The sequence below is a fragment of the Anas platyrhynchos genome, chromosome 1 (assembly GCF_047663525.1).
Source record: "Anas platyrhynchos isolate ZD024472 breed Pekin duck chromosome 1, IASCAAS_PekinDuck_T2T, whole genome shotgun sequence".
Lineage (NCBI taxonomy): Eukaryota > Metazoa > Chordata > Aves > Anseriformes > Anatidae > Anas > Anas platyrhynchos.
This window is the reverse complement of record NC_092587.1, coordinates 69,208,146-69,227,499: the sequence shown is the minus strand read 5'-3', so window position 1 is coordinate 69,227,499 and position 19,354 is coordinate 69,208,146. Positions and strand designations below refer to the sequence as shown.

At 35.1% G+C, this 19,354-nt stretch overlaps 1 protein-coding gene across 17 annotated transcripts in view; it reads left to right on the top strand.

Moving 5' to 3' along the window:
• Positions 1-19,354, top strand: part of CCDC91 (coiled-coil domain containing 91) — a 173,153-nt gene that overhangs the window by 95,136 nt on the left and 58,663 nt on the right. For 16 of the 17 annotated variants that reach the window (XM_072040849.1, XM_027456901.3, XM_072040854.1 and 13 more), the window contains 3 exons: positions 13,196-13,288; positions 13,462-13,530; positions 15,414-15,590. In XM_072040849.1, the coding sequence (XP_071896950.1) occupies positions 13,196-13,288; positions 13,462-13,530; positions 15,414-15,590 (339 nt within the window). The remainder of the gene's footprint in view (positions 1-13,195; positions 13,289-13,461; positions 13,531-15,413; positions 15,591-19,354) is intronic. The other variant, XM_072040908.1, reaches the window with a different exon arrangement.

Genomic DNA, 19,354 nt, shown 5'->3' with positions numbered 1-19,354 from the left:
CTATACACAAACATAGCTTCGGTTTCTGTTTTCCTTCTAAAATTCTTGTCTTACAAGTAGTATTTTGTTTTCAAATTTTCACCCCACTTAGAACTTTGTCAATACACTCAATTTTTGTCCTCGTTTCCTCCAAATTTTCTGCTTTTTATTTCCAGTTCCACAAAATCAAGGTAACTTATTGACTCCTTCCTTATGCTTTCTCCTAATTGTATTCACCCCCTTAACTCTCCTACTCTTCCCTCCCAAAAATATCCCTTTGAGAAGAAAAAAAGGCTGTTTTTCTCTGCTTGACTTTAACTTGAGATAAGAATTTATTGTAGTTGCAGATTTTGGAGCTATTATCAGTGTGATGTGCCTGTGGTGGAGATGCATGTTAAAAATCTGTCTGGAGAGGTACTATACTGCTAATACAGTCCATGTTAAAAGTTGTATCTTTAAGGCTAGGGAAGGTGTGAAAGGCCTAGTTCTATCTTAGTTTCCTGCTACACAAATTTCTGTAATTTGTCTTTGATAATGACATGCAAGGTTTTGCAGCATACTGGCTAGCTATATGTAGCATCATCATCACATTCTCCAGAAAAGGAACCATCAGCACAAATTGTCCTTGATTCTGTATCTTGTTTCAGTTCTGTCAGACTGCACTTTTCTCCTAGTTCTGTTTCTAGAGGTCTTCAATTTAAAATTGCAAAAACTTTGCAATTGCAAAAAAAAAAAAAAAAAGTAAAATAGTTAGCCATTTTCTATTGTGGCCCTTCTGATAGGTACCTTTCCCACAGAACCTAAAGTCAGAAAGTTCTGGTCTGTTTGCTTGAAATTCCTGCGTGTGCATTATATAATACTTTTTCTTCTGTTAAGTGGAAGAAGCCTCAGAATTTTAAGGCTTTCAAAACCTGGGATTATTTTGCACTGTTAAAAGATCTGCTGGAGTTGTTTTGATGAATGTACTCTGAATACTGAACTGCCTCTCAGTGAAGCATTCCTCTTTATTGATTGTTATGACTATCTATTGCCTTGGAGACAACTACTTGAGTTATGAACTGGTGATATCAGTTACTATCCAGTTATTGTCCACAGATGCTGGGTAATTCTACATCTACCCTTTTCGTAGAATATTAAAGACAAGTGACTGATATTAATGGACAATCTCACACGTTCCCTAGGTATAGAGGTTATGGGTCCCCTTTTAAGTGCTATTCTGAAATGTGTTGAAAGAACCAGCTCCCTCAAACTCATTGATGACCACTGTAATGGATGCTTCCTGGGAAACAGGCTAGTGTTGCTGGTGATTTTTTGTTCGTTTGTTTCTTTGTTTTTCCAATGTAATATTTTCTCAGATCTACATTTCAAAAAGCAAACCAGGCATTCTTGTGGCATATTCAGGGGCACCAGGTTTGTGATGTCCTTTGTCAGTGAACAGGAAAATAAGAACTTCTTTACTTCTTTATTTCAAGATGCAGTTAGGTTAGATAGTATTTAGGAAAGCAATGCACGTCAGTTGTACATGTCTACCATTTGAGGATAACAGAGAAAATGACACTGGCAAACAAGTCAGTTTTTCATAAGTGGGGGAGATTATAAATTTTATCTTTACCTTTTTCTGATGCACACATTTGAAAATGAAAATGCAAATGAATTTGAAAATGAAAAATGCATCCTGAAAATGAACACCAACTTTGATGTTGTGTTTGAAGTCATGTGTTATATGAAGATACGTACTGAAAAAACTTGTTCCTGTAAAACTTTGGAAACAAAATAGGCTGTTTTTGGACAAACAGCAGAAGTCACTGACAACAGAATCATCCAAAAACTTCTGTGTGGGGAATGGAGAGTTTCATTGGTTCTGATTTCACTGGATTCTGAGTTCACTGTTGATACCTCAGAAAAATAACTGATTAAGATAATTATTTTGATCCCACTTTGAAAAAAATGAAATAAAACCAAACCAAAACAACAGCAAAACCTTTCAAATAGAATTTCCAGTAATCAGAAAAAAATAAGATTTCTATAAAAGTAAGTTAATAAAAGTGGTTCAGTATAGGTCAGCACTAGAATAGAGATGCCACATAGGGTAGAACAGTAATATGATTTCATAAAGTCTCACTCATTCCTATTTCTAAGTTATGATTTAACGATATTCCTCTTTTTCTCTATGTCTTCCTGAGGAAGCAGTATAAATTAGATATATAACTGGATTATGAAGTGCTTTCATGTTTGGATATTCTTAAAGTGGATATATTTTACTGTGGTCCTTAATTATGTTAATTGGGATATTTTCCATTTTGATTCATGTAGAAGAAGAAGAAACACAAGGAATGTAAGGCTTTAATTTTGTACCTCAATTGCATATATATTCCTTTTCTGTATGGGGCAACTTTTCTCCTACACTGTTAAAGATCCTGCAGTTTTCCTTTATGTAGAGTATATAAAGCTGTTTTTTTTTCCATACTAGTCAAAGGAGCTACTAGTGTAATTACTGACACAGGGCAGTACAATAAGGCAGTAATTTTCAAATTTACTTCACACCTGATTTTGAAAGGCATATATGCAAATTGGTATTCAGAGAATTTTGAATGTTTTAATTTTAAAGGGGCCAGCAGTCATTTTTTGCAGTGAGAACAGTAGGTACTTGAATAATGCAGAAAACATGCAGACTGAAAAAAATTAAGTGTGCAGTAGGCAACATCTAACTGGTTCATCAATTCCAATTATGATAGGTTTAGAAATTCTTGAGTGTGTTTTTCACATCCCCATCATTGGGGATCATTTCTTACAGTTCTCAGAAAGTTTATGATTTGCTAGTGTTGAAACAATCTGGCAAAGTCATTTCCATTCAGTCATCCAATCAGTCATTTCCATTATGTTTTCATCTAATTCACTTGTAACGTCTCATCCTTAAACACAGATCATCTAGGTGTATCTTTTTAGGTCTGTTTTCCCCTCACCAAGAGGGAATTTAGACTTTCTCACAACTTTGTTTGCTGGTAATTCTTGACTATGTAAACAACAAGCGATACTTGTTAGAATCCTATTGTCAACTTGAGGTATTTAATCCTTCTGGAGTATTATAATACCTTCATGGTTTATGCTTATATTAAAAAATAAAAAAAAATTTAAAAAAAAAAAGTGGCAAGAGTGAAAAGGTCAAGAATTTACTATTTTTGTGCTTATGTAGAGAGAATTAGTTGAAAAGATTAGTAATCTGCTATTCACCGTGATGGGAAGAATTATTTTTTTTACTTTCTGAAAAAGTCTACTTTATCCTCTTTCTATACTTTATTTTTGTAAGGCTATTGCTTAGTGTCTACCTCTGCAAGGAAAAATTATTGCTAAGATGCAAAAAGGCATATTTACTTTTTTCAAAAATTAAAAACTTTACTAGTTCTAAACTAACTTGCTCTGAATCTACCCACTGTCACAAGTTAGTTAAAAGATGATTTTTCAGTCCCTTTGTACTGTTAATTCATCCAAGATACTGTTAGTCTCATCCAAAAATCTGATATGGATATTATATTCGCTAATCCAAGTTTTCAAAGCTTCCTTGGATTCATCAAATTTCAGTTGAAAGCAGCTTTTTAGGGTGATTTTTACTGTCTGCTGTGTGCTTATATGACAATTTTCCTTAAAATCTCCTCTGCTTTTAATGAATTTATCATCTACTTTTGTCAATACTAAAAAAATAGGTATTATAGTATGATTTTTTTAGTTTAATTTTTTTCCCTCCCTTGCTATCTTCCATTACTGAACATTTTGCTATTTATAGTATTTGTATTTTAGGAGTCCATGTCCTCCTTTTTTTTTCCTAGTAGATGAAGCAATTCTGCAATAACATGTACAGGGTGTGAAATGACTTGGATCACAAAAACAGAAGGGCTAGTAAACACTTATCTTTCATATTTTTAAGAAGTCTCTTATTTTTGTATTTCTAGGACTCCAAGGTTTCGGGGCTAAATAGTCTATTACTGTGCATGCTTTTTGAGAAAAGTATTTTCAGTATTAGATGAGTCTGGACGGCTTCTTTATTTATAAACAGTAAAAACAGAGATGCTGCAAAAGGTTTTGACCTTGACAGTGTTGTCTTGCAGTAATTTCAGCCTCTGACATGTGTTGTTATTCAGCAACGTGCAGAAAAATCTTAATGGAACCCTAAGTAGGAGTATTAAGCTTGGTTATTTTATTACCACTGTTATAATTTTTCTTTATAATGTCATTGTTTTAACTTTTAGTAATGTTTTGCTGGTTCCTGAGCTTCCTCTTAGAAAAGTTTTGCTGCTTTGTTAGCCACTTGGACCTCAAACTGGCAAAAAGATACAGTTCAACCATCCTGTAATAAGTTATAATTTGAGGAAGTGGAAATAAGTAACAGATGTTGGAATTCTTCAAACAGACTTTCCACCTTGTGCTGCCAAACACTTAGATGCCACAGATAGTAAGGACAGTGTAAGAAACCAGTTATGATTACCAGATCTTGTCATTTGATTTGGGTTAAGCTTAGCAGCAGTGAAGAAAAGGTACAATATAAAAGAATATGCTGGTAAACATGGCTACTTATTCTAAAAGAGCAGAAAGCTATTATTCCTGTTTTGATATGGTTGCCTTTTTCTTCAGGATAGTATTTTGAATAGGGGGAAGCAATGGGGGTAGCAAAAATATAATTTTGATAATATTATAAAATCATGATGCTACAGCTCTGTATTTTTATGTCATCTCCCTCAAGTAGAGATAAAGGCATTTTCCTACAACCTGTGTTATTTTTTTCCTACTGTTAGATTCCTTCATGACACTGAAATAATTTTGTGGGTTATGATGGTTTCTTGTTAAAATGCATTAACAAATTTAAATTGCTGAATTCTTAAAAAGCCCAGTCCAGTGGTTTATTATTCCCAAGGATGAATAAAGTATCAGAATGTTTGCTGTTTCTGTAGATTTTTCCTAGATTTTGAGGAACAGGAATTGTTCTATGTCCAGATGTAATGAAGGTAGAAAAAAATAATAACTGTATTGGAGAAAGAGATTAAGTCTTAATATACTTTTTTTTTTTTTTTCCCTGTTTAACTACTGACTAGAATGCAGTTTCATTAGATTAAAATTTTTGGTAGTTTTTTTTTTTTTTCTTTTTTTTTTTTAACAAGAAAAATCAGTCATTCACTGTAGGGTGAATTAGTAATACATAATTTAATATCTTAATATACTGTTTTTCAAAGCGGTGTTATTACAGGAAGATTCCAAGTGTCATATCATTACTATGTGATTTTTTTTCATCAGATCAAAGATTTGTGAATCATAGAAGGTATAAAATATTGTTTTCTTCAGTGATACTGCAAACAACATAAATTTATTTATTCTCTTTTTATTCTCTTATAATTCTATTTAGCATTTGAGTATTCACATGAACTTAGGTTGTTCAATGATTTGTTTGCAGTTTTGTTTTTGAATGGTTCCTTTCCAGAACTGGGAAAGTCATTATACACAGATCACCAAGTTCAGTATGGATAAATTCAATTTGTTAGCCGCTATTTGTAGTTTATGTAAAAGTAGTCAGTTGAATAATCAATCTACAGGAACATAAACTGGATGCCTACCAGTTAAAGAATTTTATCCTCATTGGATGAATTCCTGTGCTCATTTCCTCTTTGATGAAAGTGTACAGAACCCAGAAAGTAACTATCCATATTTTTAGAAAGCATTTCAGTTATTACAAGGCACCCTATTTTCTACTTTTTCTATAATGTTACAGCTTAGGTTTAATGGGACTATGCAAGAATTATAACTGTACCAAAGTAGAATTATTTATTAATAGCATTAATGCAGAATTATAAGTGTAAAACAACTAAAATCCTTCATTATTTCACTCATTCCACACATTTATCATAATATTTACTATGTATATATTATATACCATATCACATACCTTCATTAGATGTGTACCTGAAAGGAGAACTCCATGATTCCTGAGAAATAAATTTAGTATATAAAAATAACAAAAAACCCTGACTACTTGCTGTTGTGATTAAATCTGTTTACAATGTCCACTGTGACTCACATTCCAGGAAAAAAAATAAAAAAATAAATTGATTTCTTTTTTACAGGAATCAAGAAAAACCACAGGACCTCTGTATATTTGAATCTACATCAAACAATTTTCATTTGGAAGTATTGCCCAGAGAACTTATTTCAGGGAGGAAAAACTGTTTTTGAATGCCTTTTGTCTTAAGTTGATTTTCAAAGACTTTTCCTGACCTCTCCCTACTTTCTAGAGAGTAGGGTTTAAATGGTAGTATTTCTCTCCACTTTGGAATATCACTTTTCTAAAAAGATTTTTTTCTTTTATTGGAAAACACTATTATATGTTGGGCCATGACATCCGACTAAAATTCTAGTCTTAAGAATTTTTGCTTGTCAGAATTTTGCACTCCACACCCTGTAGCTCCCAGCTAAGGAATAAAAGCATGCAAATGATAACTTTGTCAGAAAGGGGACTAGATAAGGTGACTGGGCTTTTCAGGCAAAGTGGTGCATTGATCAGCTACACTATATGAGGTACCTAGCCTAAAGGTTTTTAGAGCTGGCTCAGTGTCTCTGCATAGTGTACTGTATAGCTTACACGCGCCATGTGAACATGCAACCTAGCAAATTTAACAGTCTGAAAACTTTTGTATTCCATTAAAGGGGAGTTTTCACTGACATTTCTTTTGGCCTCAGTAATTCATCCACTGTACTCTGAGTTCAGGACACTCACACATCCTTCTTCTTCCTTCCTTTCTTCTCTATATAATATGTAGCCATTACTTTTCTTCAATTTATATTTCTATTCATTGTTATTTCCTGTTAGCTAAAAATACAAGTGTGTGTACAAGTTCTCAACTGTGTATGTGCTGAAATGAAACTCACAGTTTGTGTTTTTTTAACTTCAACTCCCTTCAATAATTTCATTTGAAAGAAGATCGAGTCAGGAAGCACTGACTGTATAAAATGCTCAGTATGGCCTTTTACTACCAGAGTCCAAAGTCATTCTGAACACATCTAGAAAATTAATGTAATTCATGCTTCTATATAATAACTTCTGCTTGGAAAATATATGGATTATTTTAAAATCTTAGGTAGGAAGCTAGTTGTCCAAATTTAGTGACAAGTTCTAGAGAGTTACTTACAGTAGCTTTCTCATAGCTCAGACATATTTAAAATTCCAGCTTGGAATTCTATTCATTCATTAATCATTTGCCTTGTATTAGTGCTTTTTTCAAAGTCTGAAAAAGTAGTGTCGTGATATAGAGATAATTAAAATTTCCTTGATCACTGTGAGAAAAAGAAATGCATAGAAACGTTTTTTAACTATAACTTTACACACTTTCTGCATGAGGGTTATGCACAATATAAGGAATTGTTTAGATTATTGAAAAAATACCTACATACCCAAATGTGCTTCGGTAAAAAGGATTTTAGGATGGTGCAGTCTTTTATATATAATGGGTTAATAATATCACTGAGGTCACTTTACCTCATTTTAATAGGCACAGCTTTCAAGGAGATTCCATGGCTTTGTGTAAGGGTTAATACTCCTGTGGGGCACAGCATTGGAAAAAAGTTCTTGATAAGTAATTAAATTAGTTAGTAAATGCAAAATGGCAACTTTCATTTTGTTGTGCCTATGCTAACTATGCTATACAGATTTTCTGGACTCAAGTCCTGTTTCAGGGAAAAGAGGTTCAAACTATTTTATTCTACATTGTCTATTTCCAGGTACCTATTTCTTTTCATATAATTTATGTAATGTAATAGCTGAAAGTATGTTTCTCTCTGAAAAATAAAACAATACAAATTTTGAGGCCAAGTAACCGGTTCTTCAAGAGATTTCTTCAGCTCTAGTACAACAGAATTTGCTTTACTGGGTTGTATGGACAGCTGTTGCAACATTCATAATGATACATGAACTTCTGGAGGTTAAGATATGAAGGTAACCATTTATGGAGGGATTATTCCAAATGAATAAACATTTACCTTATAATAGGAAGGGACATGCCAAGCTAGTCACAACAGGCTTGCAATCCTGATCAAATTGTAATCTATATTTCCATGATATTTGAGGAAGCTAAGTAATGTAAAAGAAGTTGCACTGAAATATTGCAGAAGTCATTATCTTATAGCATTATAAATGTACTTGTAATACTTATCTTGAAACATGAACGAGTCAGCAATTTGAGACAGCAGTGTACCCAGGCAGCCAAGAAGGCCAACAGCATCTTGGCTTGTATGTGGAATAGTGTAACCAGCAGGATCAGGGAGGTGATCGTCCTCCTGTACTCAGCTCTGGTGAGGCCACACCTCGAGTACTGTGTTCGGTTTTGGGTCCCTCACTACAAGAAGGACATCGAGGCCATGGAACATGTCCAGAGAAGGGCTACGAAGCTGGTGAAGGGCCTGGAACACAAGTCCTGTGAAGAACGGCAGAGGGAATTGGGATTGTTTAGTCTGGAGAAGAGGAGGCTCAGGGGAGTCCTCGTTGCTCTCTATGGGTACCTCAAAGGAAGGTGTGGGAGCTGGGTGTCAGCCTCTTCTCACAGATAACTAGAAACAGGACAAGAGGGAATGAGCTCAAGTTGCACTAGGGGAGTTTTAGGTTGGAATTTAGAAGACATTTCTTTCAGGGGGATGGTTGGACCAGATGATTGTGGAGGTCTTTTCCAACATTAATGATTCTATGATTCCATGAAAAAACACATCTGTTTTTATATACAATTACCATTCTTAAAAAAATTCTGTGAATTCCATAAAACTCAAAATGCAATGCATGTAGATTTTCTAATCTACTAAGGAAACAGGAAATCTAAACTAAAAGTGATTATACTGCAAATAGCAGTTACAGCAGCTTTACTATTTATTTTATCCTTACTCATTAGGCAACCTTTTTTTTGTAGATGTAGGTGAGGAAAAGTGGTATATTGTATTTCCCTTTCTACTTGCAAAAGAAGCATAATTATTTATATTATACTGCTGTCTACCTCTCCTTTTGCTTGATACGCTGTCTCTCCATGGAACTGATCGAATTTGACGGATGCATCCATGTGTTGTTCAACTCCTCCTTGCTATAGCAGCTGCCTGGTGTAACATTTTGATGTTTTGTACAGATAATCTTTGGATATAGTTGTATATCCAAATATAGATCTGTATTTAGGATTGTGGCCTACCGTAGGGTTATGAAAAGTAAACCTATGTGTAGTTAGGTTAGAGTCACAGAGAAGACTGTAATAATGAAGGTCTCTACTCCATCTGCAGGGAGAATTGACATTAGTTGACTCCACTGTCAGTGTAGACATCAGAGGATCACAGAATTGTCTAGGTTGGAAGAGACCTCCAAGATCATGTAGTCCGACCTCTGACCTTACACTAACCAGTCCTCCACTAAACCATATCACTAAGCTCTACATCTAAACTTCTTTTAAAGACTGCAGGGATGGTGACTCAACCACTTCCCTGGGCAGCCCGTTCCAATGCCTAACAACCTTTTCAGTAAAGAACTTCTTCCTAATATCCAACCTAAAATGTTGTATATAGTATCAGTGCAAATCTCTGCAGTGTCTCAGAACTTCCAGGATAGGCTTGTATGTTTTCTTATACATATGTAAATAAAATTTCTAAAATTGCACTGGTTTAAAGGCTGAAAATTGTGATCCCATGGAGAACGTTGTAAACAACATAAGGAAGCTGGTCCATTATGGCAAATTGAAATACACAGTCGTCATATGTAACCTCAAGCTCTGATGGTCAATTAAGTTGAAATTAAACACTAGCATGTGTTACATTAGTAATTCTAATCTTGCTGAAAGTGTTGACTGCTGTTCTCTTTTAGGCATTTTAAAAATAGAGGTGATTTTCTCTAACAAGTACTCCATAGAGAATCTCTCTATGATTCTTAACTGAAACCAATAAAATTTAACTCTTTTAATTAACACCAGTGAACTTTGATTTGTGGCAAGTATCTGATTCAATATTTGCATGTGTTTGTCTTCTGTTGTGTCATTCTTTTAAATAAATGTGAAGTAACAGATTTGTCATCTGCGCAGTCAAGTGAAGAACAACAGAGATTATCTAGCTAACAAAATTAATCATTTATTTTTTTCACCATTGAGTTACTGGAAAAAAAGTTTGTGCATGTGCCCTGATAATTAAATATAATATCTGAAGATAAGTCTACAAGAAAAGTTAGTTACACATTATTTAGTATAACCATGATGTGAATTTCACTGCTTCTTCGACAGGTGTTTTCCATTAGAATGCGTCTCCTCTATTCAGAACAATTTTAAGTAAATTCATAAGGAAATACCTCTTTACATGTTTATCCTGGAAAGGCAGATAGGTGTTTTATTTTATAAAACAGTCCAAAAGTTTTCTATTCTATTCTTCAAATGTAAAAATATTTTCCAGAACATATTATTGCAGTTCAGTAATGTATTTCTAAGTGCCCTTGGAGACACTTAAAATTAGAAAGGAATAAAATTAATGAAACTGAAATTGCAGGTTTTTGGTAATGCTGGTGAAAGGGGTGTTTGCCTTCATAAGTGTTTGTGTAGAAGTGTTATGTTCTATGCATACATTTTTATTCATATAAATAAACGTTACACTTTATTGTTTGTGATTTTGTAAAATATTGTGTTGTGTTGATACTATACTTTCATTTTAAGGTTATAATCATCTCTTAAATGACATGTAATAAAATACACTGATTTGCTATTAATTATCTTTTGAGAAATACACAGCATCAGTAATTTCCAGTAATGCTTTTTAACTCTGGAAAACAGCTTAGTTCTTATAGACAAAATGTACGTATTTCAGTTGCTTTACTTGGTTTAGTGAAAAGCAGATAAACGGATTGTGTTTAGAAACAGTGACAGACTATTCAGCTACATATAGACTACTGAACCACTTTATTTCAGTATTCATTCTCTCTCTGAAACCTGTTTCAGATTACAAGAAAACTAGAAGCAGCATTCACATATGCTGTCATCCCCTGGCTTTCAAAGTGCATGGTATCATGAATGGCTAAAAAAAAATACATTTGCTTTCTGCTATATGTATATATGAGAGGTGTAGGACAAACATAATTTAAATTTTGCAGCTGTTTAAATGAACTGTTTCAATCATAGAATCATAGAATGGCTTGGGTTGGAAGAGACCTCAAAGACCATCCAGTTTCAACCCCACTGCCATAGGGAGGGATGCCACCCACTAGATCAGGTAGCTCAGGGCCTCATTCAGCCTGGCCTTGAACACCTCCAGGGATGGGCCATCCACAACTTCTCTGGGCACCCTGTTCCTGTGTCTCACCACCCTCTGAGTAAAGAGCTTCTTCCTAATATCCAATCTAAATCTCCTCTTTTTCAGTTTAAAACCATCCCCCCTATCATTATCTACACAAGTAAAGAGTCCCTCTCCATTCTTTTTATAAGAACCCTTTAAGTATTGAAAGGCTTCAGTGAGGCCTCCCCAGATCTGTCTCTTCTCCAGGCTGAACATCCTCAGCTCTTACAGCTTCTCTTCATAGGAGAGATGCTCCAGTCCTATGATCATCTTTGTATCCCTTCTCTGGACTTGCTCTAACAGGTCCACTTCTTTCTTGTACTGGGGGCCCCACAACTAGATGCAGTTCTCCAAGTGGGGCCTCTCAAGGGCAGAGTAGAGGGGGATGATCACCTCCCTTGACCTGCTGGCCACCCCTCTGTTGATGCAGTCCAGAACACAGTTGGCCTTCTGGGCTACAAGTGCACACTGCTGGCTCTTGTCGAGCTTCTCATCTACCAGAACCTCCAAATCCCTCTCTGCAGGGCTGCTGTCAGTAGGTTGTTCTCCCAGTCTGTACTCATACCTGGGATTGCCCCATACCAGGTGCAGCACCTTGTATTTGGACTTGTTGAATCTCATTCAGTTCATGTGGGCCCACTTCTCCAGCTTGTCCATGTCCCTTTGGATGGCATCCCTTCCTTCTGTTGTATTAGCTGCACCACTCAGCTTGGTGTCGTCTGCAAACTTGCTGAGGGTGCACTCAATCCCATCATCTATGTCATTGATGAAGATATTGAAAAGCACTGGTCCCAAGACAGACCCCTGAGGGACACTGCTTGTCACTGGCCTTCACCTGGACATAGAGCTATTGACCACTACTCTCTGGGTGCAACCTTCAACCTTATCCACCAAATGGTCCACCCTTCAAATCCATATCTCTCCAATTTAGTAATCAGGATGTCATGTGGGACTGCGTCAAAAGCCTTACAGAAGTCCACATAAATGACATCAGTCAGTCTTCCCTTGTCAATTGATCCAGTCACTCAATCATAGAAGGCCACCAGATTGGTCACGCGTGATTTACCCTTGTAGAAGCAATACTGGCTGTCTCAGATCACCTCCTGGTCTTGAATGTGCTTTAACATTGCTTCCAGGAGGATCTGTTCCATGATCTTGCCAGGAACAGAGGTGAAACTCACTGGTCTGTAGTTCTCTGTTTCTTCCTTTCCACCCTTTTTAAAAATGGGAGTGCTGTTTCCCTTTTTTCAATCACTGGGGACTTCCATCTGACTGCTGTGACTTTTCTAATATGATGGAGAGTGGCTTGGCAGCTACATCAGCCAATTCCCTCAGAACCCTGGGATGGATGTCATCAGGCCCCATAGACTTGTAGCTGTTCAGCTGCATCAGGAGATCCTGAATCTGCTCTTTGCTTACAGTGGGAGGGACTCTGCTCCCCCAGCCCCCGCCTAGAAGTTCAGGGACTTGAGGGATGTGGGAAGCCTGACTGCCAGTGAAGTCTGAGGCAAAGAAGTTGTTAAGTACCTCATCCTTCTCCATTTCTGTTGTTACCAGTCCTCCATCTACATTTTTCAGAGGTGGTACACTCTTTTTGAATTTAAAATGTGTGATTGTTTAGACCATCCTTATAAATTCTGTAAGAACTGTTGCTTTATGTAGTGTTGCGTTTTTTTTCAACTTCATTTCTAAGGAAATATTAGATAATCAGGAAGCTAATTATCATAAGTTTCTGTTGTCATCAAATCAATTAAAGTAGCACTGTATATTTCATTTAATTGAATCCAAGTTTTGATTTTTTTTTATAAGCAACCACTAATCCAATGTCTCTTGGATGAGTTCTTCTTATCTGTTTTTTCTAGCAGACTATTGTTAAAATAATATGGATGCTTTCTCCCAATAGCATCAGAGACTTCTTGACATTTTGGAAGCAGAGAAGGAAGTCTTATCAGAAAAGATAGAAGAAGCTTTGATGCAACAGTCACAAAAACATAAGGTACTGCTTTTATTTGCAAAAAAAGGAATCTGGTCTGCTCTGTAGAATTTCTGTGGAATGATCCTGCCACAGTTATTGACAGGAAAAGAAAGGTTTCTCAAGCAATAGACCGAAATGATTTTTAGCCACTCCTCTATTGTGTTCTGCAGTTTAACTTTTCATAATATTCACAGGAAGTGCTGGACAAATGTTTGGATGAAGAAAGAGAAAGAAGTAAGGAAACTGTGGCAGCTGCTATGCAGGTATCTCTTGTTAAGTAGTAAATGTTCATTTTGAATTACATGTGTGTCATGAATGCCAAGTTCAGTACGTCATCTCATAGCCAAATTTGTCAAATGTTATGTTCTCACAGAATCACAGAATCACAGAATTTCTAGGTTGGAAGAGACCTCAAGATCATCGAGTCCAACCTCTAACCTAACATTAATAGTCCCCACTAAACCATATCCCTAAGCTCTACATCTAAATGTCTTTTGAAGACTTCCAGGGATGGTGACTCCACCACCTCCCTGGGCAGCCTGTTCCAATGCCTCACAACCCTGTCAGTAAAGAAGCTCTTCCTAACATCTAACCTAAAACTCCCCTGGCGCAACTTTAGCCCATTCCCCCTCGTCCTGTCACCAGGCACGTGGTTTAAATGAAAGTCTAGATCTAGAAAGGATTAATACATCTGCTGTATCTTACGCTTCATAGAGATAGTCTATGTAGCCTACTTTCTTCTATTTACGTTAGCCTCTGAATTTATTTATTACAAGTCAGAAGGTTGCAATTCAGTTGTTCATGTTACCTAAATGTCTGTTTTCATGGTCTTTCAATTAACAACATCAATATCTTTTCATTTGAAGAGACAGGTGGAAAGGTCAATTGATGATCTTAAGACAGTTAGCATTGTGCCTTATTTTACTTCTGTTAAATATGGTGATTTTCAATGAGGATAGATATTTGAAATCACCTGGAAATATGAACATTTCAAGAAACTATGTTTAATTTCTAATGCGGGTATAAAATCCAGTGTAAAATTTCAGTTGTTTGTAATGATCTGGGAAAATGAGCAATGTAGCTAGCACAGTTAGGCTATAGTAGAATGTCATGTGTATCTTCATATATGGTATACACACGCTGTCTGAGCACCTCTCTGAATAACACTCAGTAACACAGAAACCATATGTTAGGTGATTGATATCTAGGGGAAAAATGTGTGTGTAATAAAATATCTTAATAGGGCCTTTTTATTTTTGCTTACATTTTTATTATATGTTATAAATGTCAAATAAAAAAAAAAAAAGATTCCAATGAACTACAAGAAACCATTTTATTAGTAAGTGTAGGTATTTGAGGAACCCAATATTTATTGCTATTTATAACTTTACTTGAGCAGTTCCAAGATTACCACCGAAGGACATTGCACTGACCTATAAGCTCATTAAAATGTGGAAGGGGGTTTTCAGCCAATGTTTGTTTTGAAATTCAGGCTGATGTTATTTGTAGATGTTATGCAATGATGTATAGTCTTTCTGATAAATATATTTGTGAATGGTTCAGCACATATAGAGCAGTGCATTGTCCTTGTTACTTCAAATTCAGTGTGTTTCTTCTGAAGATTTCATGTGATGTTTGAATATAGACATTGGAAAAAAAAAATGAAGAGTGTTTTTTAGCTTAAGTAGCTAAGGAGCTTTGGGATGGAAGACATAGTTAAGTATGTTTTGGATACTTTGACAAAGACAGTGTTCAGGCTGCCTTTGGACTTATTGTTAAATACTTGGAGATAAGAGCCTCCTGTATGAGGTCCATGATGTGTGATTAAATATCACCTACACTAACATGGTTTCTGCACCATGATTTTTGTGTTCACATTAATCAAGCTAATTATGATACAGTGTATTCACTAGGTGGGGATTTAAGATCTGTGCTTGCAGCTCTTTAATTCCGTTAACTGCCAAGTCGTTGTCCAGTGGTAATACCTGCTTAGTAGCACTGTAAAATAGATTTAAGTTCATAGTTTAGAAGTAGAAATATTTGTCTTATGTCTTGCCAACTGATTAATCTCACTAGAAGAAGTAATACATACAAGTTTTGCACCCATGTTGTCTATTTTCATCATTTATTTCTGCTTCTTTTGGAGACTGAAAAAAAAATAGTGGAGGAGGCTGTTCTGAAAGCAGTAGAGGAGGAAAGGAGAAATATGGAGAAGATTCATGAAGAAGAAAGAAAAATGTGGGAAGCAGAACGTGACAGACATAAAGAGAAAATTGCCCAGGCTGTTCAAGAAGCAATACAAGAGCAAAGAAAACATAATCAAGTTAGTACATTTTGGACCTGCTCAGTGTGCTTAATGTCTTTGTAATGTTGTGGTAGTATTTCTTGATATGTTATTTATCACTGCACCTTTGTGATATTTGAAATGAACTGCAGTCTTCTTGGTTTACCTTAATCTAGACTGTGTACGGACAGATTTTGGCACATTCAGAAAATTAACTCCTGTGACCTTTTCAGGCATGTGTATTGAAATGAGATGAATTGTGCACTGTAACTGCCTGTTTTTCATCAATGGCTTCAAAAAGTCAAATCAAGACAACTAGCTCAGATATTGGCACCTACATTGTAGATGGTTTATGTGACTATTGTATATATATTGAAAAGAAGTTACGTCTATTCCTTATTATCATGGAATTCCATTGTCTCTCTTAGAAAAAGATGTTTTCCTTAGACAAAAATTGAGCAGGTACAAAATAAAGAGGGTTATCAAAATTGGAAACATAAAACATTAACAAGACACAAGTGTTTCTAGAGTTATTCCTTAGAGAGATGCTACTATAAGGACAATTGTGTATCACAACACAAATTAAGAAAGACGTTCCCTCTCAATTGCCAGTATTGTATTTAACTGGACATCAGGAGTTACAAATTAAGTATATTACAATAGCAGCTAAATTACTCTTCCAAAAGTTAATTTTGTAGTCTCTGCTGTTGGAAATTTTTTTGGGGGAACAGTCTGTTTTGTTGGTGGCCTACTTGTTGAAAATTCTTCAGACATATTGAAGATATTGAAACATATTGAAGATATGTTTCATCCAGATGTTAGAATTATACGTTGCTGTATTTTTTAATTAACAAGGTCTCCTGAATAACAACAACAACAACAACTAGTTTTGAATTTGAAGTAAACAGAAGTAAAATAGCATATCATACTCTTTGGAAACAGATCCCTTTCCAGCATTTAACAGAACTTTACATTTCCTTTTCAAGTATTTAACAGAAATTTACATCTCAAACCTAACTAAATTCAGCAAGTTATCTTTTGGTGCAAAGCCATTATTATACTCTGCATCTGTATTGCTTACATTTCTAGAGTAAATAAAATGATTTTACTTTGTATGTAGTTTTTTGCATGTAAGGTTATCAACAGATAAGATGTCAGTTTTCAATGTAGTAATTTTGCTATAATAATAATTGTTCAAGCACTCAAGCTCTTTACAACAAAAAAGATAAGCAGGTGACTTCAAAGCTAAATTTAAACTAAGAAATATTGCTCATGGTTTTGTTACAATAGGAATCATTTAGACTAACCAGAATAAGAATTGTTTACAGTGGTGTGGAGGAGCTGTTAACAAAAAGTCTCCCTTATGAGCAATAAAGTAGTTGTGTACTACACTAAAGAAAAAGACTGCAGTTTTATAGCATGTGGAACTTGAAGAGATTAATAGGAGGAGGAATTAACAATGTGCTATTAATTTCATGTGCTGTTTAGTGATGTCCCTCAGGCAGATAGTTCTGTGTCCTGTAATTTACTGTGGAAATCTGTGTGCCTTGAACAAAACCCACTGTCTGTAGAATAAGAAGTTTAAGAAGAGTTCTGAGGCATCCTGAGCATTTTTGGGTGAAGGGGTCCCATGACAGGTTCTGTGAGGTCAGCCAAGGATCTATTTTTATGGATTTGGGGAGCATGTAAAATGTCTTGAGGATGGGAGAGTGGAAGAATAAGTTAATGTAGTGACTCAGGCTAGGTTTATGTTCCTTGTGGAATATTTTCCTGGACTTTCTTCTTATTTTTGATATGTCTTTAAAGTTTGATAACAGGGCAGGATAATGTTAGTAATTTAGTATGGATTAATGCATTCTTTCAGATAAAATCATAAGTATACTCTGATATCACTGCTATTCTGAGGAAGAAATCCAGGCCTACAAGAGGGCATTTTTTGTTCAGATTAGGATGCTAGCTGATCAAATGATTGATGGTATTGGAGTATTGGAGTGTAATGTTCTTATTATGATGCTGAGTTACTGGAGAATGTTGTGATTAATTCTCCTTTACTAAATATCTTGCTCCTGATGTGGCATTAATTAATTCATTTTTTTAATACTGAGTAGCTCTGACAACTTTGATAGTAACAGGAATGATTTCTCTTAGCTACAATATATGATGATTTCTCCTTTAAATTAGGTTCATTTTTCAAGTACCTGATCTGAATACATTCACTTAAGTAAAATGCAGATTTTTCTTGAGATTTCCAAAGTTCTCTCATATAAAAATATAGTGTGTTTGAAGTTAATCTCTTTAATCTCTGATTAATGAGTGCAAGTTCTTTAGGGAGGATGGTCTTTCACATAGAATGTTGTTTCTTACAATTTTTTTCTTGTTACCTCTGCCAAGAAATGGCTTGCCTTCTTCTGTTGTTACTCTTATAAACATACTACAGCTACTAGAGTTCTGTAAATCTGACAACAAATGTCCTACAGAGCTAATGTGAAAGATCCTAAGGTGTTGGATGTGTCTTTGGTTTAGTGCTGAAAAACACTTGGAACTACAGACAAGCAGTTTGTCTGCTTACATTTTATTTTTAAGCCTTGTACTCAACATATTTACACTTTTTCCTTAAGAGTTTTCTTTCAAGAGGTATAACTGAACTATTCACTGTCTCGCAATTATTGTTTAAAAAACATAATCTGTCAAGTCAGCTCTGTAATTGCCAAAAGTAAAACACAGTCTAACATTTTGGACAATGAAATGTAAAATTGCGGTAACATAACACTTGCCTCATTTGATTTTTCATGCTCTGTTGTATAATATTTTGTGCTTCCTGCTTCAGATTTGTCACCAGATACTATTATTATGTTTAGTACCAAGTAATGAAACAATTGAGTTTAGATGAATGTAAGTGAACATTCAACAATCTCTCCTTTTGGTATTAAGCATGTAAAAATAGCTTTAGGAGCATTATTGTTATTTCAAGAAAAAAAATGTTTTCTCACCAATGCATGAGTTTGGAACTTTGGAGAAATCAAGCAAGGAAAGAGAAGCCTGACTTGTTTTTAACAAAACTATCTCCTCTTAGTTTATCTTCTTTCAAATTATCACCAAAGGAAAGAATCTATGGGTGAGAAAGAAAAGATATATTTATATTTACAAGTCTGTCTTTCTTTTTTTTTCTCTCTCTCTCTTTTTTTTTTTTTTTTTCCTAGAATAGAAAAGTTTTTTTTCTAGAATACTGTCTCCAGAGGCTGTAAGGGAAGTCCGTAAACCTGATTCCTTTCAGTTGAGTTTGGCAGCACCTGCAGGTTTTATACATGTGTTATCCAGGTGCTTATTGCTTTTAGAAAAAATACCTTATTTTTATTCCGACAATGGTCCTCAGGTTTGAGGAGGGTGGGATTACATTTTTAATTGGGCATAATAAGCTTTCATTCTTGAGAGAAGCAAGTAGTCTTTTAATTAAAGATAACATGCATTTGCACGGTTACTTCATGATCCTTTTACAGCACATTATAAATTATTACAGGTGAGAAGTTCATATGTTTAGCAGACTAAATGTAGGCTGGAATGTCTTCAGTATTTTTATTCTATTTTTGATACATTGTATGTTCTTTTTGTTGGTTGGTTGGTTGGTTTGGTGGTGTTTTTGTTTGTTTGTTTTCCCACTGGTAACTTCCCTGCAGGGAAGGTTTAATATATATAGTTGTTCTCTGTGTCAAGAGGAATGCTTGAAATAGAAAATTCTCCCACTAGAATATATTATCTAGAATACTTTTTTTTTTTTGAATAAAACAGTGGTTGCCCTGTAGATA